The 23,151-nt window shown below is 35.1% G+C and overlaps 1 protein-coding gene across 22 annotated transcripts in view; it reads left to right on the plus strand.

Moving 5' to 3' along the window:
* The first annotated feature begins 126 nt into the window (after positions 1–126).
* LOC145283699 (uncharacterized) overlaps positions 127–23,151 on the plus strand; it is an 88,716-nt gene continuing 65,691 nt past the window's right edge. For 4 of the 22 annotated variants that reach the window (XR_013868686.1, XR_013868685.1, XR_013868691.1 and 1 more), the window contains exons 1-17: positions 130–461; positions 3,006–3,053; positions 3,166–3,222; positions 5,364–5,423; positions 6,608–6,655; positions 6,768–6,824; positions 9,001–9,060; positions 10,233–10,280; positions 10,393–10,449; positions 12,637–12,696; positions 13,435–13,491; positions 15,648–15,707; positions 16,894–16,941; positions 17,054–17,110; positions 19,278–19,337; positions 22,629–22,676; positions 22,789–22,845. Coding sequence is in view for 1 of the 22 variants with exons in the window: in XM_080132724.1 (XP_079988850.1) it covers positions 388–461; positions 3,006–3,053; positions 3,166–3,222; positions 5,364–5,423; positions 6,608–6,655; positions 6,768–6,824; positions 9,001–9,060; positions 10,233–10,280; positions 10,393–10,449; positions 12,637–12,696; positions 13,435–13,491; positions 15,648–15,707; positions 16,894–16,941; positions 17,054–17,110; positions 19,278–19,337; positions 22,629–22,676; positions 22,789–22,845 (956 nt within the window). In the remaining 21 variants the exon portion in view is untranslated. Of the gene's footprint in view, positions 462–3,005; positions 3,054–3,165; positions 3,223–5,363; positions 5,424–6,607; positions 6,656–6,767; positions 6,825–9,000; positions 9,061–10,232; positions 10,281–10,392; positions 10,450–12,636; positions 12,697–13,434; positions 13,492–15,647; positions 15,708–16,893; positions 16,942–17,053; positions 17,111–19,277; positions 19,338–20,073; positions 20,131–22,628; positions 22,677–22,788; positions 22,846–23,151 lie in introns of all 22 variants that reach the window. The other 18 variants (XR_013868682.1, XR_013868681.1, XM_080132724.1 and 15 more) reach the window with 15 other exon arrangements.

The raw sequence follows: 23,151 nt of genomic DNA on the forward strand, positions 1-23,151 counted from the left end.
TACAAAAATGACCTTGAAACTGACTTGATCACTGACATGTTGAAGCAACGAGGCTCTATACAGCTGTCGTTTGCGTGTTAACAATAATTGAGGTCAAATTACTTGTTTATTGCAGCAAGGAACTTTAAGTAAAATATGAGCAGTTGATCAATCGGTTTAAATATCAAATTCATGTTTGATTAGCGAATGTCAAATCACCGTGACTTTCCAACAACCAATCAAGCTTCGTTTGACTGGGCATAACTTTTGATCCAATCACTCAAAATCTGCATAAAAGCTTTGAAAACTTCATTACAGTTCATTTTCCAAAACTTATATTCTGAACTATCAAAACTATTACTCAACAACGAAACGACCAGAGCAAACATCAGTCGAATCAAGCACAAGATGGATTGTGGAACTTATCTAACCACTCTTCTACTTATTCCTTTTCTTCTCGTCCAATCTTCACTCCTTGTTCGGTAAAGTTCAACTTGATTTCATACTTTTTATATAAATTAATATTTTTGTTTGTTTTATTTTAGTTTGTTTTTCTTTTTAGATTGGGAGATGTAAATTGTTTGATACTATTTCGAACTGTTTTAAATGTGCACTGTGCGGTATTATCGGTCTATTGGATGATGGGGAAGAAATTTATATTTTCGTAAAGAAAATTCTGAATCAAGAGACGAATAATCGAAAATAATGTTAGGAATTTCTGATCTATTAAAAATTAGCAAAGAGAATATTTGCCTTTGTCCACTTTTGAGCTAGAGGTTTCTCTTCCATCCCCTTTCTACCTCTCTCTCTCTCTCTCTCTTTCCTTTTTCTACTCTCAGAGGCAAACGAAATATAGACAAAACGTTACAAGCATTGCTTATAGATTTAGTTCTGATCTAATTAAATATACACATACATACGTCTATACATATGCACACTTAGGCAAAGGCACACCTCGATAACCTACGAAATCCACTAAATCGATTTCCAATACATTTGAGGAATCTTCCACATTGCCTTATGCTGCACAAATATCATTTGTTATGAACTCCTGATTACGTCTTCAGCCAAGTGAGAAATCGCAAGAAGGTTTTATAAATGCGTTGCATTAATCACTTACAATAAACATAAAAATATGTTTTATATACTGCTTATGTATATTTGATCTCAGTAGTTAAGTCAATTAATTTATATATTTGTGTGTAAAAAGGTAATTTATTTATTACTTGTACTTAATTATTGTTTTTATTTTTAATTCAACGATTGTTTTGATTTTACTGTAATAAATTCGGAAATGCAAATTATGATGGATTCTTCTTCATGATGGCAATGCATCATTATTCTGTACCTTTGTTGATTCGTTGAAGCTTTTTTGCATAAAAATTAACAAAATTGTAAAATATGCCTCTTGATTAATAAACAAAATCTTTGGAAGAAAATCCTACTAGGGTGGAGAGTTTCACTCATCTTCGATCGATTGGAATACAAATTTGTCGAGATCAGCGTATTCTGATTGCTTGCGATCCTTTGTGGACGCTGCTTGCAAATTCTTAAACTGACAATGACGGCAAAATGTCACCATAAGTCGCATTCAATATAAGCAAATTTATTAGACTCCATTTTATGTGTGCATTTGTGTCTGATTATTTTTCGTAACTGACTACATCTCTTTTTAGATCCCATTATTCATCCATATGAATAAATATTCAAATTAATCTATATAAACAAATGCCAAAATGTTTCTTTCATGTTTGAAATAATTAACTGTTTGTCATTTAAAAGTTGTTTTGTTTTTAAGTATTTTAAGTAGAGAACTTTGCGATATAAAAATAAAATATGCAAATTAAAAACAAGTACTGACGGACACAAAAGAAGTGTCTATTTATATAACTTATCCTACAATGAATAAATATCCTGTTTCGTCATATTTGATATGTTGTAACTTGCTTGGCTTGCGTCTAACAACAAAAGATAATGAAATAATTTCAAAATGTAAGCGAATCATGCTGTGTATTGTATTGCTGATACTTGAATTTCAGGGTGAGTTGTAGATGTGTCGTACTTAGAGCTAACTTTAACAACCTGGAAAAAGATGAATACAATTATGCTTGACTCTTTCATTTCCAAAACGATTGGTTATAGGTCAATGTTCAAATATTCACTATAATCAATGTTGACTTTATAAACTGGATAAACACCAAAGGGTAAGTATGAATGATATTTTTGACATTATGGGGAGAAAATATAGAGATATGAGATTGTAGAATGCTTTTGTTTGGTGGGGGATGGCACCGTATTTTTCGTTTCCAATTTCTATAGTTTGTTATTTTTTGTGGCACTTTTTATAGTTAGGTCATTCGAACCATTCAAGTACTTTTCAAGTGTTTTCTCTCCAAGTTTAGCACAACAGCATTCTTCTCAGCGTACGCATTTGCGTTCACATCGTATTAACTCGTTCTCTTTAAAATCTGATTTTCACTGTAACAAGTATATTATCTCCATTTTTACTTGGAATAATTTTATGAAGATAAGATTTAAATGAAAAAAAAAATTTCAGCTACCAACTTTAAGAAAAGAATCTATATTCGAAGCATCATAGGAGTTCCATCGGATTTTCTGCTGGTTTGGTAGACCGAGAGCAAGCTCGTAATGTTCTCTCAATTAAATGGCGATGGAGATGAGCTCGTAGGACTAAGTCAGTTCATGATGGTCCTCGTTGTATCGTTTGATTAATACACAAAATCGCTTGAGGAAATCCTACTAGGGCGGGGAGTTGCTTCCCTCATCTTCACGTCGATCGATTAATATGCAAATCTGTCGAGACCAGTGTATTCTGGTTGCTTACGACCCTCTGCGGACGTAGCTTGACGTCTTGGGTTCATCGTTCATTTCTTTACTGACAAAGACGCGAAAATATCGTCACAAATCGTATTCCAAATAAGCACATTTATTGGACTCCATTTTATGTATGCATTGTGTCTGATTATTTTTTCATAACTGACTACATCTTCGTTTTTTTTTTATAGATCCCAGTATAATGTTGCCGATCTATCTACTGAAGGTTACACTGACAGGTAACAGAAGCATTTTATTGCACTTTTCATATTTGTTAGGTCCGTTTTCTATTATTATTTTCTAATTATTTCCAGAAATACATTGATTTAATATTAAATCCTTTTATTGTAGTACCTACTATGAGTCGGATACTGAGGAACCGAATGCTGGCATTACTATAAACGAAACGTAATTATAATTTATTTCTTTTATTATTTAATCTAGCCTGTGTGCCCAGCATTGCCCGAGTGTTTGGAGGTGTGTATTGAGCAAAAAGAAAAAAAAAAGACAAGTACTAGGGAGAGGCTCGAGCCTTTAACCGCGAAGGAGGAAAAGAACGTGGAAAAAAACATGACGTCTTTGTCGTTACGTCCATCGCCAAACCGGCAGTGGCAAAGGTTTAAATTAATGCTAGTCAATTGAAAAGAGGGGGTAACTTTCGAAAATATCGGCGAAAAAAGCGACCCCTTCTTGTAGAAAAGTGCCGAAGACATACATACATACATCAATACATACATACATACATACATACATCATACATTCAAACAGAGAGGCGAGATTTGTATTATAGATGAAAATATACTTTCATAATTCAACTTCAAAACACATAACAGAAATAAGAAGCGTATGGTATATAAGCACAAGTATATACTTACATGCAAACACACATTCAGAGATATGGAAAAATGCGTATGCGCACTTTAAATAGGTATAAACCAATGTTAATGCATACTAAATACTGTCTTCGAGTGTCTACGGTCTGTCTATGCAGGAGTGTGCCAGGACAGCATGGCATAGGGATATTTCCCCTACAAATAAACTGTTACTAAATAGTCAAAATAACAAAGTATTCGAAGCCCAAATACGATTTATATGAGGAATGATGCATCTTCTCCAAGTTAACAGCATTAATCTGGATACTACGCCAAACTAGTTAAATTCTGATCCTGGAACAGAGTAAAACATAGACTACAAGAAATATATGCTATAATAGAATTAATAATAAAATTTAAAAAAAAATTGTTATTTGCGTATGTCCTAATTCAACGCTTGAGAGATAAAGAACTTCAATGAAACACTTAGATATCTATGTATGTCATATAGAGACCAAGTGTTAACACCCCCCAAGGACTCCTTGATATGTGAGGTCTTATAATTAGGACTATGACAAGAGAATATTCTTTTCATTGTTTTGAGTGTGTATCAGTTAATATCTTATATGTTTTGAGATAGAGTGATGTGGTTCTCGATTGATTAACTGTGTTTAACCGTGTCGAATATATACTCGGGAGTCAAAACAACGATAAGTAAATTCCCTTGTCACAGCCCTAATAATAATACAGTAAAATGAAAAAGTTGTACCCAGAATAATTGGAAAATCAATCGCATAACTTTGGGAATATGTTCTAACACTATCCCGATAACATGATTATAGGTGAAATAAGACTGGGTACAACAAAACAATCATGTAAAATGACACTAAACAAAGAAAGAAACCGTCGAGCTCAAAGGAAAGATCTACATACAATAATCAGAAGATATTCATTCCATAGCTAATATTACAGACTCAATCGATATCCTAAAATGTTATTACAGTTTTTTTTTAATCTCGAATAACAGATTACAGCAAACGAAATACAGGTAAATAAATACGGGGAGCACAAACAAAGGGCCACCCAGAGTAAAAATAAACCACAAATCAAATCATACTAGTAATAGGTGTTATTACAAGAGTAACATAAGAAAAATTCATATTTATGCATGTAGAAAATAATCCAGGAGTTATGCCACCGAGTTTCTGAACAGCCTGTATCGAAGCATGTATGCGTAGCAAACACACACACTATAACATAATGTATATGAGCGCGGGTAAAGATGTTGGTGGCAACCAAGGATGGCTGGCTTGCAGAGAGATTAGCAGCAGTGGTAGCCGAAAAATGCGCATAGACAAATTAGGAAGTGTGCGTGAGAAGAAGAAGGAAAAAAGGAGAACAAATGCAACACGTGCTCGGGCAGAAACAAAGTCGGCGCCGAAGAGAACGGACGTGTAAAAACGCAGGCGAGAATTGATTGACTGAAGCTGATATGGGATCGAAGAGGAGTAATGTACACTAGGCAAGATGGACGATGGCCGGGAGACTTTTATTAAGTGGTGCCAAAAGCAACCGTAATAAACACTTTTGTTAACAAAGAAAAAATGCCGACCCGGATATTTATTTACTTCTATTCCTGTTTTATTTGTTTGCCCATTTACGACGTAATGGCTACGTTACAACATAATTTACATTTATTTGTTCATGTGTTAAACGAATTATTTTTGTACTTTTCAGGCCGCTTGACGATTATAACTCATATTCGACATCCATCGAAGATACAAAAGATACTGAAGGGTAAATATTCTTTTATCTTTTTCAATTGCTTAGTCTAATTTGTTGTTTTTTTCGAAGTTGCGTACATTAAATTTGCATATTAAGCGATGAGAGTGTAATTTTAAACATAAGTTTGGCAGACCTACGAAAATTTTTATATCAAATAAAATTGTGATCGACAAGCAGAAATGCAAAATGAAGATACGTCTGTTCAATATGCGCGTTTCTTGATGAGGAGTCTGAAGCATAACGAAGTGACCGACGATGAACATCTTTCAAGCTTTTGGGACTGACCTTCATTCCTGACCTGAACTGGAATAAGTACATCAAATCTTTTGTCAAGAGAAATGGAAAAATGATTGGATCATTCTACCGCCCTAGTAGGTATCTCACTGCCGATGCATTCTCTATCTGTAAAAGTGCCAAGTACGTCCTAAAATGAAATGCTTTTCTTTGGTGGGGGTGGCACCGTATTTTTCGTTTCCAATTTCTATAGTTTGTCATTTTTTTGTAGCACTTTTGATAGTTAGATCATTCGAACCATTCAAGTACTTTTCAAGTGTTTTCTCTCCAAGTTTAGCTAAACAGCATTCTTCTCAGCGTATGCATTTGTGTTCGCATCATATTAACTCGTTCTCTTTAAAATCTGATTTTCACTGTAACAAGTATATTATCTCCATTTTTACTTGGAATAATTTTATGAAGATAAGATTTAAATGAAAAAAAAAATTTCAGCTACTAAATTTAAGAAAAGAATCTATTTTCGAAACATCATAGGCGTTCCATCGGATTTCCTGCTGGTTTGGTAGACCAAGAGTCAGCTCATAATGTTCTCTCAATTAAATGGCGATGGAGATGAGCTCGTAGGACTAAGTCAGTTCATGTTGGTCCTCCTTGTATCGTTTGATTAATAGACAAAATCGCTTGAGGAAATCCCACTAGGGCGGGGAGTTGCTTCCCTCATCTTTACGCCGATCGATTAATATGCAAATCTGTCGAGACCAGTGTATTCTGATTGCTTGCGACGCTCTGCGGACGTAGTTTGACGTCTAGGGTTCATCGTTCATTTCTTTACTGACAAAGACGCGAAAATATCGCCACAAATCGTATTCCAAATAAGCACATTTATTGGACCCCATTTTATGTGTGCATTGTGTCTGATTATTTTTTCATAACTGACTACATCTTCGTTTTTTTTTTTATAGATCCCAGTATAATGTTGCCGATCTATCTACTGAAGGTTACACTGACAGGTAACAGAAGCATTTTATTGCACTTTTCATATTTGTTAGGTCCGTTTTCTATTATTATTTTCTAATTATTTCCAGAAATACATTGATTTGATATTAAATCTTTTTATTGTAGTACCTACTATGAGTCGGATACTGAAGACTCGAATGCTGACACTTCTATAAGCGAAACGTAATTATAATTTATTTCTTTTATTATTTAATCTAGCCTTGGTGCCCAGCATTGCCCGAGTGTTTGGACGTGTGTATTGAGCAAAGAAACAAAAAGAAAGAAAAAAAAGACAAGTGGTAGTAGGGAGAGGCTCGAACCCATAGCGCGAAGGAAGAAAAGAACGTGAAAAAAAACATGACGTCTTTGGCGTTGCGTCCATCGCCAAACCGGCAGTCGCGAAGGTTTTAATTAAGGCTAGTCAATCGAAAAGAGGGGGTAACTTTCGAAAATATCGGCGAAAAAAGCGACCATTTTGTGGAGAAAAGTGCCCAATACATACATACATACATACATACATACATACATACATACATACATACATACATACATTTAAACAGACAGGTGAGATTTGTATTCTAGATGAAAATATACTTTTATAATTCAACTTCAAAACACATAACAGAAATAAGAAGCGTATGGCATTGAAGCACAAGCATATACTTACATACTTACATACAAACACTCATTCAGAGATATGGCAAAATACGTACGCCCACTTTAAATAGGTATAAACCAATGTTAATGCATACTAAATACTGTCTTCGAGTGTCTACGGTCTGTCTATGCAGGAGTGTGCCAGGATAGCATGGCATAGGGATATTTCCCCTACAAATAAACTGTGACTAAATATTCAAAATAACAAAGTATTCGAAGCCCAAATACGATTTATATGAGGAATGATGCACCTTCTCCAAGTGACGTTACCTGTATTAACAGCATTAATCTGGATACTACGCCAAACTAGTTAAATTCTGATCCTGGAACAGAGTAAAACATAGACTACAAGAAATATATGCTATAATAGAATTAATAATAAAATTTAAAAAAAAATTGTTATTTGCGTATTTCCTAATTCAACGCTTGAGAGATAAAGAACTTCAATGAAACACTTAGATATCTATGTATGTCATATAGAGACCAAGTGTTAGCACCCCCAAGGACTCCTTGATATGTGAGGTCTTATAATTAGGACTATGACAAGAGAATATTCTTTTCATTGTTTTGAGTGTGTATCAGTTAATATCTTATATGTTTTGAGATAGAGTGATGTGGTTCTCGATTGATTAACTGTGTTTAACCGTGTCGAATATATACTCGGGAGTCAAAACAACGATAAGAATATTCTCTTGTCACATCCCTAATTATAATACAGTAAAATGAAAAAGTTATACCCAGAATAATTGGAAAATCAATCGCATAACTTTGGGAATATGTTCTAACACTATCCCGATAACATGATTACAGGTGAAATAAGACTGGGTACACCAAAACAATCATGTAAAATGACACTAAACAAAGAAAGAAACCATCGAGCTCAAAGGAAAGATCTACATACCATAATCAGAAGATATTCATTTCACAGCTAATATTACAGACTCAGTGGATATCCTTAAATGTTATTACATTTTTTTTTAAATCTCGAATAACAGATTACAGCAAACGAAATACAGGTAAATAAATACGGGAGCACAAACAAAGGGCCACCCAGAGGAAAATAAACCACAAATCAAATCATACTAGTAAAACGTGTTATTACAAGAGTAACATAAGAAAAATTCATATTTATGCATGTAGAAAATCATCCAGGAGTTATGCCACCGAGTTTCTGAACAACCTGTATCGAAGCATGTATACGTAGCAAACACACACACTGTAACATAATGTATATGAGCGCGGGTAAAGATGTTGGTGACAACCAAGGATGGCTGGCTTGCAGAGAGATTAGTAGCAGTGGTAGCCGAAAATGCACATAGACAAATTAGGAAGTGTGCGTGAGAAGAAGAAGGAAAAAAGGAGAACAAATGCAACACGTGCTCGGGCAGAAACAAAGTCGGCGCCGAAGAGAACGGACGTGTAAAAACGCAAGCGAGAATTGATTGACTGCAGCTGGTATGGGATCGAAGAGGAATAATGTACACTAGGCAAGATGGACGATGGCCGGGAGACTTTTATTAAGTGGTGCCAAAAGCAACCGTAATAAACACTTTTGTTAACAAAGAAAAAATGCCGACCCGGATATTTATTTACTTCTATTCCTGTTTTATTTGTTTGCCCATTTACGACGTAATGACTGCGTTACAACATAATTTACATTTATTTGTTCATGTGTTAAACGAATTATTTTTGTACTTTTCAGGCCGCTTGACGATTATAACTCATATTCGACATCCATCGAAGATGCAAAAGATACTGAAGGGTAAATATTCTTTTATCTTTTTCAATTGCTTAGTCTAATTTGTTGTTTTTTTCGAAGTTGCGTACATTAAATTTGCATATTAAGCGATGAGAGTGTAATTTTAAACATAAGTTTGGCAGACCTACGAAAATTTTTATATCAAATAAAATTGTGATCGACAAGCAGAAATGCAAAATGAAGATACGTCTGTTCAATATGCGCGTTTCTTGATGAGGAGTCTGAAGCATAACGAAGTGACCGACGATGAACATCTTTCAAGCTTTTGGGACTGACCTTCATTCCTGACCTGAACTGGAATAAGTACATCAAATCTTTTGTCAAGAGAAATGGAAAAATGATTGGATCATTCTACCGCCCTAGTAGGTATCTCACTGCCGATGCATTCTCTATCTGTAAAAGTGCCAAGTACGTCCTAAAATGAAATGCTTTTCTTTGGTGGGGGTGGCACCGTATTTTTCGTTTCCAATTTCTATAGTTTGTTATTTTTTTGTGGCACTTTTGATAGTTAGATCATTCGAACCATTCAAGTACTTTTCAAGTGTTTTCTCTCCAAGTTTAGCACAACAGCATTCTTCTCAGCGTATGCATTTGTGTTCGCATCATATTAACTCGTTTACTTTAAAATCTGATTTTCACTGTAACAAGTATATTATCTCCATTTTTACTTGGAATAATTTTATGAAGATAAAAAAAATTTTTCAGCTACTATATTTAAGAAAAGAATCTATATTCGTAACATCATAGGCGTTCCATCGGATTTCCTGCTGGTTTGGTAGACCAAGAGTCAGCTCATAATGTTCTCTCAATTAAATGGCGATGGAGATGAGCTCGTAGGACTAAGTCAGTTCATGTTGGTCCTCCTTGTATCGTTTGATTAATAGACAAAATCGCTTGAGGAAATCCCACTAGGGCGGGGAGTTGCTTCCCTCATCTTTACGCCGATCGATTAATATGCAAATCTGTCGAGACCAGTGTATTCTGATTGCTTGCGACCCTCTGCGGACGTAGCTTGACGTCTAGGGTTCATCGTTCATTTCTTTACTGACAAAGACGCGAAAATATCGCCACAAATCGTATTCCAAATAAGCACATTTATTGGACCCCATTTTAGGTGTGCATTGTGTCTGATTATTTTTTCATAACTGACTACATCTTCGTTTTTTTTTTTATAGATCTCAGTATAATGTTGCCGATCTATCTACTGAAGGTTACACTGACAGGTAACAGAAGCGTTTTATTGCACTTTTCATATTTGTTAGGTCCGTTTTCTATTATTATTTTCTAATTATTTCCAGAAATACATTGATTTGATATTAAATCTTTTTATTGTAGTACCTACTATGAGTCGGATACTGACGACCCGAATGCTGATACTACTATAAGCGAAACGTAATTATAATTTATTTCTTTTATTATTTAATCTAGCCTTGGTGCCCAGCATTGCCCGAGTGTTTGGACGTGTGTATTGAGCAAAGAAACAAAAAGAAAGAAAAAAAAGACAAGTGGTAGTAGGGAGAGGCTCAAACCCATAGCGCGAAGGAAGAAAAGAACGTGAAAAAAAACATGACGTCTTTGGCGTTGCGTCCATCGCCAAACCGGCAGTCGCAAAGGTTTAAATTAAGCCTAGTTAATCGAAAAGAGGGAGTAACTTTCGAAAATATCGGCGAAAAAAGCGACCATTTTGTGGAGAAAAGTGCCCAATACATACATACATACATACATACATACATACATACATACATACATCATACATTTAAACAGACAGGTGAGATTTGTATTCTAGATGAAAATATACTTTCATAATTCAACTTCAAAACACATAACAGAAATAAGAAGCGTATGGCATTGAAGCACAAGCATATACTTACATACTTACATACAAACACTCATTCAGAGATATGGCAAAATACGTACGCCCACTTTAAATAGGTATAAACCAATGTTAATGCATACTAAATACTGTCTTCGAGTGTCTACGGTCTGTCTATGCAGGAGTGTGCCAGGATAGCATGGCATAGGGATGTTTCCCCTACAAATAAACTGTGACTAAATATTCAAAATAACAAAGTATTTGAAGCCCAAATAAGATCCCCTTGGCATGATTTATATGAGGAATGATGCACCTTCTCCAGGTGATGTTACCTCTATTAACAGCATTAATCTGGATACTACGCCAAACTAGTTAAATTCTGATCCTGGAACAGAGTAAAACATAGACTACAAGAAATATATGCTATAATAGAATTAATAATAAAATTTAAAAAAAAATTGTTATTTGCGTATTTCCTAATTCAACGCTTGAGAGATAAAGAACTTCAATGAAACACTTAGATATCTATGTATGTCATATAGAGACCAAGTGTTAGCACCCCCAAGGACTCCTTGATATGTGAGGTCTTATAATTAGGACTATGACAAGAGAATATTCTTTTCATTGTTTTGAGTGTGTATCAGTAAATATCTTATATGTTTTGAGATAGAGTGATGTGGTTCTCGATTGATTAACTGTGTTTAACCGTGTCGAATATATACTCGGGAGTCAAAACAACGATAAGAATATTCTCTTGTCACATCCCTAATTATAATACAGTAAAATGAAAAAGTTATACCCAGAATAATTGGAAAATCAATCGCATAACTTTGGGAATATGTTCTAACACTATCCCGATAACATGATTATAGGTGAAATAAGACTGGGTACAACAAAACAATCATGTAAAATGATACTAAACAAAAAAAGAAACCATCGAGCTCAAAGGAAAGATCTACATACCATAATCAGAAGATATTCATTTCATAGCTAATATTACAGACTCAGTCGATATCCTAAAATGTTATTACAGTTTTTTTTTTAATCTCGAATAACAGATTACAGCAAACGAAATACAGGTAAATAAATACGGGAGCACAAACAAAGGGCCACCCAGAGGAAAAATAAACCACAAATCAAATCATACTAGTAATAGGTGTTATTACAAGAGTAACATAAGAAAAATTCATATTTATGCATGTAGAAAATAATCTCAGAGTTATGCCACCGAGTTTCTGAACAACCTGTATCGAAGCATGTATGCGTAGCAAACACACACACTGAAACATAATGTATATGAGCGCGGGTAAAGATGTTGGTGGCAACCAAGGATGGCTGGCTTGCAGAGAGATTAGCAGCAGTGGTAGCCGAAAAATGCACATAGACAAATTAGGAAGTGTGCGTGAGAAGAAGAAGGAAAAAAGGAGAACAAATGCAACACGTGCTCGGACGGAAACAAAGTCGGCGCCGAAGAGAACGGACGTGTAAAAACGCAGGCGAGAATTGATTGACTGCAGCTGGTATGGGATCGAAGAGGAATAATGTACACTAGGCAAGATGGACGATGGCGGGAGACTTTTATTAAGTGGTGCTAAAAGCAACCGTAATAAACACTTTTGTTAACAAAGAAAAAATGCCGACCCGGATATTTATTTACTTCTATTCCTGTTTTATTTGTTTGCCCATTTACGACGTAATGGCTGCGTTACAACATAATTTACATTTATTTGTTCATGTGTTAAACGAATTATTTTTGTACTTTTCAGGCCGCTTGACGATTATAACTCATATTCGACATCCATCGAAGATGCAAAAGATACTGAAGGGTAAATATTCTTTTATCTTTTTCAATTGCTTAGTCTAATTTTTTTTTTCGAAGTTGCGTACATTAAATTTGCATATTTAGCGATGAGAGTGTAATTTTAAACATAAGTTTGGCAGACCTACGAAAATTTTTATATCAAATAAAATTGTGATCGACAAGCAGAAATGCAAAATGAAGATACGTCTGTTCAATATGCGCGTTTCTTGATGAGGAGTCTGAAGCATAACGAAGTGACCGACGATGAACATCTTTCAAGCTTTTGGGACTGACCTTCATTCCTGACCTGAACTGGAATAAGTACATCAAATCTTTTGTCAAGAGAAATGGAAAAATGATTGGATCATTCTACCGCCCTAGTAGGTATCTCACTGCCGATGCATTCTCTATCTGTAAAAGTGCCAAGTACGTCCTAAAATGAAATGCTTTTCTTTGGTGGGGGTGGCACCGCATTTTTCGTTTCCAATTTCTATAGTTTGTCATTTTTTTGTAGCACTTTTGATAGTTAGATCATTCGAACCAGTCAAGTACTTTTCAAGTGTTTTCTCTCCAAGTTTAGCTAAACAGCATTCTTCTCAGCGTATTCATTTGTGTTCACATGGTATTAACTCGTTCCTATTAAACATCTGATTTTCACTGTAACAAGTATATTATCTCCATTTATACTTGGAATAATTTTATGAATATAAGATTTAAATGAAAAAAAAATACATTGATTTAATATTAAATCTTTTTATTGTAGTACCTACTATGAGTCGGATACTGAGGAACCGAATGCTGACACTACTATAAGCGAAACGTAATTATAATTTATTCCTTTTATTATTTAATCTAGCCTGTGTGCCCAGCATTGCCCGAGTGTTTGGAGGTGTGTGTTGAGCAAAAAGAAAAAAAAAGACAAGTAGTAGAGAGAGGCTCGAGCCCTTAACAACGAAGGAGGAAAAGAACGTGGAAAAAAAACATGACGTCTTTGTCGTTGCGTCCATCGCCAAACCGGCAGTCGCAAAGGTTTAAATTAATGCTAGTCAATTAAAAAGAGGGGGTAACTTTCGATAATATCGGCGAAAAAAGCGACCCTTTCTTGTAGAAAAGTGCTGAATACATACATACATACATACATACATACATACATACATACATACATCATACATGTAAACGGACAGGCGAGATTTGTATTATAGATGAAAATATACTTTCATACTTCAACTTCAAAACACATAACAGAAATAAGAAGCGTATGGTATTTAAGCACAAGTATATACTTAAATGCAAACACACATTCAGAGATATGGCAAAATGCGTATGCGCACTTTAAATAGGTATAAACCAATGTGAATGCATACTAAATACTGTCTTCGAGTGTCTACGGTCTGTCTATGCAGGAGTGTGCCAGGACAGCATGGCATAGGGATATTTCCCCTACAAATAAACTGTGACTAAATATTCAAAATAACAAAGTATTCGAAGCCCAAATACGATTTATATGAGGAATGATGCACCTTCTCCAAGTGACGTTACCTGTATTAACAGCATTAATCTGGATACTACGCCAAACTAGTTAAATTCTGATCCTGGAACAGAGTAAAACATAGACTACAAGAAATATATGCTATAATAGAATTAATAATAAAATTTAAAAAAAAAATTTTTATTTGCGTATTTCCTAATTCAACGCTTGAGAGATAAAGAACTTCAATGAAACACTTAGATATCTATGTATTTCATACAGAGACCAAGTGTTAGCACCCCCCCAAGGGCACCTTGATGTGTGAGATCTTATAATTAGGACTATGACAAGAGAATATTCTTTTCATTGTTTTGAGCGTGTATCAGTTAATATCTTATATGTTTTGAGATAGAGTGATGTGGTTGTCGATTGATTAACTGTGTTTAACCGTGTCGAATATATACTCGGGAGTCAAAACAACGATAAGAATATTCTCTTGTCACATCCCTAATTATAATACAGTAAAATGAAAAAGTTATACCCAGAATAATTGGAAAATCAATCGCATAACTTTGGGAATATGTTCTAACACTATCCCGATAACATGATTACAGGTGAAATAAGACTGGGTACAACAAAACAATCATGTAAAATGACACTAAACAAAGAAAGAAACCATCGAGCTCAAAGGAAAGATTTACATACAGTAATCAGAAGATATTCATTTGATAGCTAATATTACAGACTCAGTCGATATCCTAAAATGTTATTACAGTTTTTTTTTTAATCTCGAATAACAGATTACAGCAAACGAAATACAGGTAAATAAATACGGGGAGCACAAACAAAGGGCCACCCAGAGGAAAAATAAACCACAAATCAAATCATACTAGTAATAGGTGTTATTACAAGAGTAACAAAAGAAAAATTAATATTTATGCATGTAGAAAATCATCCAGGAGTTATGCCACCGAGTTTCTGAACAGCCTGTATCGAAGCATGTATGCGTAGCAAACACACACTGTCACATAATGTATATGAGCGCGGGTAAAGATGTTGGTGGCAACCAAGGATGGCTGGCTTGCAGAGAGATTAGCAGCAGTGGTAGCCGAAAAATGCGCATAGACAAATTAGGAAGTGTGCGTGAGAAGAAGAAGGAAAAAAGGAGAACAAATGCAACACGTGCTCGGGCAGAAACAAAGTCGCCGCCGAAGAGAACGGACGTGTAAAAACGCAAGCGAGAATTGATTGACTGAAGCTGATATGGGATCGAAGAGGAGTAATGTACACTAGGCAAGATGGACGATGGCCGGGAGACTTTTATTAAGTGGTGCCAAAAGCAACCGTAATAAACACTTTTGTTAACAAAGAAAAAATGCCAACCCGGATATTTATTTACTTCTATTCCTGTTTTATTTGTTTGCCCATTTACGACGTAATGGCTACGTTACAACATAATTTACATTTATTTGTTCATGTGTTAAACGAATTATTTTTGTACTGTTCAGGCCGCTTGACGATTATAACTCATATTCGACATCCATCGAAGATACAAAAGATACTGAAGGGTAAATATTCTTTTATCTTTTTCAATTGCTTAGTCTAATTTGTTGTTTTTTTCGAAGTTGCGTACATTAAATTTGCATATTTAGCGATGAGAGTGTAATTTTAAACATAAGTTTGGCAGACCTACGAAAATTTTTATATCAAATAAAATTGTGATCGACAAGCAGAAATGCAAAATGAAGATACGTCTGTTCAATATGCGCGTTTCTTGATGAGGAGTCCGAAGCATAACGAAGTGACCGACGATGAACATCTTTCAAGCTTTTGGGACTGACCTTCATTCCTGACCTGAACTGGAATAAGTACATCAAATCTTTTGTCAAGAGAAATGGAAAAATGATTGGATCATTCTACCGCCCTAGTAGGTATCTCACTGCCGATGCATTCTCTATCTGTAAAAGTGCCAAGTACGTCCTAAAATGAAATGCTTTTCTTTGGTGGGGGTGGCACCGTATTTTTCGTTTCCAATTTCTATAGTTTGTCATTTTTTTGTAGCACTTTTGATAGTTAGATCATTCGAACCATTCAAGTACTTTTCAAGTGTTTTCTCTCCAAGTTTAGCACAACAGCATTCTTCTCAGCGTATGCATTTGTGTTCGCATCATATTAACTCGTTCTCTTTAAAATCTGATTTTCACTGTAACAAGTATATTATCTCCATTTTTACTTGGAATAATTTTATGAAGATAAGATTTAAATGAAAAAAAAATTTTTTCAGCTACTAAATTTAAGAAAAGAATCTATTTTCGAAACATCATAGGCGTTCCATCGGATTTCCTGCTGGATGTGTAGACCAAGAGTCAGCTCATAATGTTCTCTCAATTAAATGGCGATGGAGATGAGCTCGTAGGACTAAGTCAGTTCATGTTGGTCCTCCTTGTATCGTTTGATTAATAGACTAAATCGCTTGAGGAAATCCCACTAGGGCGGGGAGTTGCTTCCCTCATCTTTACGCCGATCGATTAATATGCAAATCTGTCGAGACCAGTGTATTCTGATTGCTTGCGACCCTCTGCGGACGTAGCTTGACGTCTAGGGTTCATCGTTCATTTCTTTACTGACAAAGACGCGAAAATATCGTCACAAATCGTATTCCAAATAAGCACATTTATTGGACCCCATTTTATGTGTGCATTGTGTCTGATTATTTTTTCATAACTGACTACATCTTCGTTTTTTTTTTTATAGATCCCAGTATAATGTTGCCGATCTATCTACTGAAGGTTACACTGACAGGTAACAGAAGCATTTTATTGCACTTTTCATATTTGTTAGGTCCGTTTTCTATTATTATTTTCTAATTATTTCCAGAAATACATTGATTTGATATTAAATCTTTTTATTGTAGTACCTACTATGAGTCGGATACTGACGACCCGAATGCTGATACTACTATAAGCGAAACGTAATTATAATTTATTTCTTTTATTATTTAATCTAGCCTTGGTGCCCAGCATTGCCCGAGTGTTTGGACGTGTGTATTGAGCAAAGAAACAAAAAGAAAGAAAAAAAAGACAAGTGGTAGTAGGGAGAGGCTCGAACCCATAGCGCGAAGGAAGAAAAGAACGTGAAAAAAACATGACGTCTTTGGCGTTGCGTCCATCGACAAACCGGCAGTCGCAAAGGTTTAAATTAAGGCTAGTCAATCGAAAAGAGGGGGTAACTTTCGAAAATATCGGCGAAAAAAGCGACCATTTTGTGGAGAAAAGTGCCCAATACATACATACATACATACATACATACATCATACATTTAAACAGACAGGTGAGATTTGTATTCTAGATGAAAATATACTTTCATAATTCAACTTCAAAACACATAACAGAAATAAGAAGCGTATGGCATGTAAGCACAAGCATATACTTACATACTTACATACAAACACACATTCAGAGATATGGCAAAATACGTACGCCCACTTTAAATAGGTATAAACCAATGTTAATGCATACTAAATACTGTCTTCGAGTGTCTACGGTCTGTCTATGCAGGAGTGTGCCAGGACAGCATGGCATAGGGATGTTTCCCCTACAAATAAACTGTGACTATATATTCAAAATAACAAAGTATTTGAAGCCCAAATAAGATCCCCTTGGCATGATTTATATGAGGAATGATGCACCTTCTCCAAGTGACGTTACCTGTATTAACAGCATTAATCTGGATACTACGCCAAACTAGTTAAATTCTGATCCTGGAACAGAGTAAAACATAGACTACAAGAAATATATGCTATAATAGAATTAATAATAAAATTTTAAAAAAAAATTGTTATTTGCGTATTTCCTAATTCAACGCTTGAGAGATAAAGAACTACAATGAAACACTTAGATATCTATGTATGTCATATAGAGACCAAGTGTTAGCACCCCCAAGGACTCCTTGATATGTGAGGTCTTATAATTAGGACTATGACAAGAGAATATTCTTTTCATTGTTTTGAGTGTGTATCAGTTAATATCTTATATGTTTTGAGATAGAGTGATGTGGTTCTCGATTGATTAACTGTGTTTAACCGTGTCGAATATATACTCGGGAGTCAAAACAACGATAAGTAAATTCCCTTGTCACATCCCTAATTATAATACAGTAAAATGAAAAAGTTGTACCCAGAATAATTGGAAAATCAATCGCATAACTTTGGGAATATGTTCTAACACTGTCCCGATAACATGATTATAGGTGAAATAAGACTGGGTACACCAAAACAATCATGTAAAATGACACTAAACAAAGAAAGAAACCATCGAGCTCAAAGGAAAGATCTACATACCATAATCAGAAGATATTCATTTCATAGCTAATATTACAGACTCAGTCGATATCCTTAAATGTTATTACAGTTTTTTTTAAATCTCGAATAACAGATTACAGCAAACGAAATACAGGTAAATAAATACGGGAGACAAAACAAAGGGCCACCCAGAGGAAAATAAACCACAAATCAAATCATACTAGTCAAAGGTGTTATTACAAAAGTAACATAAGAAAAATTCATATTATGCATGTAGAAAATCATCCAGGAGTTATGCCACCGAGTTTCTGAACAACCTGTATCGAAGCATGTATACGTAGCTAACACACACACTGTAACATAATGTATATGAGCGCAGGTAAAGATGTTGGTGACAACCAAAGATGGCTGGCTTGCAGAGAGATTAGTAGCAGTTGTAGCCGAAAATGCACATAGACAAATTAGGAAGTGTGCGTGAGAAGAAGAAGGAAAAAAGGAGAACAAATGCAACACGTGCTCGGGCAGAAACAAAGTCGGCGCCGAAGAGAACGAACGTGTAAAAACGCAGGCGAGAATTGATTGACTGCAGCTGGTATGGGATCGAAGAGGAATAATGTACACTAGGCAAGATGGACGATGGCGGGAGACTTTTATTAAGTGGTGCTAAAAGCAACCGTAATAAAAACTTTTGTTAACAAAGAAAAAATGCCGACCCGGATATTTATTTACTTCTATTCCTGTTTTATTTGTTTGCCCATTTACGACGTAATGGCTGCGTTACAACATAATTTACATTTATTTGTTCATGTGTTAAACGAATTATTTTTGTACTTTTCAGGCCGCTTGACGATTATAACTCATATTCGACATCCATCGAAGATGCAAAAGATACTGAAGCGTAAATATTCTTTTATCTTTTTCAATTGCTTAGTCTAATTTTTTTTTTCGAAGTTGCGTACATTAAATTTGCATATTTAGCGATGAGAGTGTAATTTTAAACATAAGTTTGGCAGACCTACGAAAATTTTTATATCAAATAAAATTGTGATCGACAAGCAGAAATGCAAAATGAAGATACGTCTGTTCAATATGCGCGTTTCTTGATGAGGAGTCTGAAGCATAACGAAGTGACCGACGATGAACATCTTTCAAGCTTTTGGGACTGACCTTCATTCCTGACCTGAACTGGAATAAGTACATCAAATCTTTTGTCAAGAGAAATGGAAAAATGATTGGATCATTCTACCGCCCTAGTAGGTATCTCACTGCCGATGCATTCTCTATCTGTAAAAGTGCCAAGTACGTCCTAAAATGAAATGCTTTTCTTTGGTGGGGGTGGCACCGCATTTTTCGTTTCCAATTTCTATAGTTTGTCATTTTTTTGTAGCATTTTTGATAGTTAGATCATTCGAACCATTCAATTACTTTTCAAGTGTTTTCTCTCCAAGTTTAGCACAACAGCATTCTTCTCAGCGTATGCATTTGCGTTCACATCGTATTAACTCGTTCCTATTAAACATCTGATTTTCACTGTAACAAGTATATTATCTCCATTTTTACTTGGAATAATTTTATGAATATAAGATTTAAATGAAAAAAATACATTGATTTAATATTAAATCTTTTTATTGTAGTACCTACTATGAGTCGGATACTGAGGAACCGAATGTTGACACTACTATAAGCGAAACGTAATTATAATTTATTCCTTTTATTATTTAATCTAGCCTGTGTGCCCAGCATTGCCCGAGTGTTTGGAGGTGTGTGTTGAGCAAAAAGAAAAAAAAAAGACAAGTACTAGGGAGAGGCTCGAGCCCTTAACAACGAAGGAGGAAAAGAACGTGGAAAAAAAACATGACGTCTTTGTCGTTGCTTCCATCGACAAACCGGCAGTCGCAAAGGTTTAAATTAATGCTCGTCAATTGAAAAGAGGGGGTAACTTTCGAAAATATCGGCGAAAAAAGCGACCCCTTCTTGTAGAAAAGTGCTGAATACATACATACATACATACATCAATACATACATACATACATACATACATACATACATTTAAACAGACAGGCGAGATTTGTATTATAGATGAAAATATACTTTCATAATTCAACTTCAAAACACATAACAGAAATAAGAAGCGTATGGTATTTAAGCACAAGTATATACTTAAATGCAAACACACATTCAGAGATATGGCAAAATGCGTATGCGCACTTTAAATAGGTATAAACCAATGTGAATGCATACTAAATACTGTCTTCGAGTGTCTACGGTCTGTCTATGCATGAGTGTGCCAGGACAGCATGGCATAGGGATATTTCCCCTACAAATAAACTGTGACTAAATATTCAAAATAACAAAGTATTCGAAGCCCAAATACGATTTATATGAGGAATGATGCACCTTCTCCAAGTGACGTTACCTGTATTAACAGCATTAATCTGGATACTACGCCAAACTAGTTAAATTCTGATCCTGGAACAGAGTAAAACATAGACTACAAGAAATATATGCTATAATAGAATTAATAATAAAATTTAAAAAAAAAATTGTTATTTGCGTATTTCCTAATTCAACGCTTGAGAGATAAAGAACTTCAATGAAACACTTAGATATCTATGTATTTCATACAGAGACCAAGTATTAGCACCCCCCAAGGACACCTTGATGTGTGAGATCTTATAATTAGGACTATGACAAGAGAATATTCTTTTCATTGTTTTGAGCGTGTATCGGTTAATATCTTATATGTTTGGAGATAGAGTGATGTGGTTCTCGATTGATTAACTGTGTTTAACCGTGTCGAATAATTATAATACAGTAAAATGAAAAAGTTGTACCCAGAATAATTGGAAAATCAATCGCATAACTTTGAGAGTATGTTCTAACACTATCCCGATAACATGATTACAGGTGAAATAAGACTGGGTACACCAAAACAATCATGTAAAATGACACTAAACAAAGAAAGAAACCGTCGAGCTCAAAGGAAAGATCTACATACAATAATCAGAAGATATTCATTTCATAGCTAGTATTACAGACTCAGTCGATATCCTTAAATGTTATTACAGTTTTTTTTTTAATCTCGAATAACAGATTACAGCAAACGAAATACAGGTAAATAAATACGGGGAGCACAAACAAAGGGCCACCCAGAGGAAAAAAAACCACAAATCAAATAATACTAATAATAGGTGTTATTACAAGAGTAACATAAGAAAAATTCATATTTATGCATGTAGAAAATAATCCAGGAGTTATGCCACCGAGTTTCTGAACAGCCTGTATCGAAGGATGTATGCGTAGTACATCAAATCTTTTGTCAAGAGAAATGGAAAAATGATTGGATCATTCTACCGCCCTAGTTGGTATCTCACTGCCGATGCATTCTCTATCTGTAAAAGTTCCAAGTACGTCCTAAAATGAAATGCTTTTCTTTGGTGGGGGTGGCACCGTATTTTTCGTTTCCAATTTCTATAGTTTGTTATTTTTTTGTGGCACTTTTGATAGTTAGATCATTCGAACAATGCAAGTACTTTTCAAGTGTTTTCTCTCCAAGTTTAGCACAACAGCATTCTTCTCAGCGTTTGCATTTGTGTTCGCATCATATTAACTCGTTCTCTTTAAAATCTGATTTTCACTGTAACAAGTATATTATCTCCATTTTTACTTGGAATAATTTTATGAAGATAAGATTTAAATGAAAAAAAAATTTTTTCAGCTACTAAATTTAAGAAAAGAATCTATATTCGAAACATCATAGGCGTTCCATCGGATTTCCTGCTGGATGTGTAGACCAAGAGTCAGCGCATGATGTTCTCTCAATTAAATGGCGATGGAGATGAGCTCGTAGGACTAAGTCAGTTCATGTTGGTCCTCCTTGTATCGTTTGATTAATAGACAAAATCGCTTGAGGAAATCCCACTAGGGCGGGGAGTTGCTTCCCTCATCTTTACGCCGATCGATTAATATGCAAATCTGTCGAGACCAGTGTATTCTGATTGCTTGCGACCCTCTGCGGACGTAGCTTGGCGTCTAGGGTTCATCGTTCATTTCTTTACTGACAAAGACGCGAAAATATCGTCACAAATCGTATTCCAAATAAGCACATTTATTGGACCCCATTTTATGTGTGTATTGTGTCTGATTATTTTTTCATAACTGACTACATCTTCGTTTTTTTTTTTTATAGATCCCAGTATAATGTTGCCGATCTATCTACTGAAGGTTACACTGACAGGTAACAGAGGCATTTTATTGCACTTTTCATATTTGTTAGGTCCGTTTTCTATTATTATTTTCTAATTATTTCCAGAAATACATTGATTTGATATTAAATCTTTTTATTGTAGTACCTACTATGAGTCGGATACTGACGACCCGAATGCTGATACTACTATAAGCGAAACGTAATTATAATTTATTTCTTTTATTATTTAATCTAGCCTTGGTGCCCAGCATTGCCCGAGTGTTTGGACGTGTGTATTGAGCAAAGAAACAAAAAGAAAGAAAAAAAAGACAAGTGGTAGTAGGGAGAGGCTCGAACCCATAGCGCGAAGGAAGAAAAGAACGTGAAAAAAAACATGACGTCTTTGTCGTTGCGTCCATCGCCAAACCGGCAGTCGCAAAGGTTTAAATTAAGGCTAGTCAATCGAAAAGAGGGGGTAACTTTCGATAATATCGGCGAAAAAAGCGACCATTTTGTGGAGAAAGGT

Source organism: Euprymna scolopes, chromosome 8, assembly GCF_053919585.1.
Source record: "Euprymna scolopes isolate OS-2025 chromosome 8, ASM5391958v1, whole genome shotgun sequence".
Lineage (NCBI taxonomy): Eukaryota > Metazoa > Mollusca > Cephalopoda > Sepiida > Sepiolidae > Euprymna > Euprymna scolopes.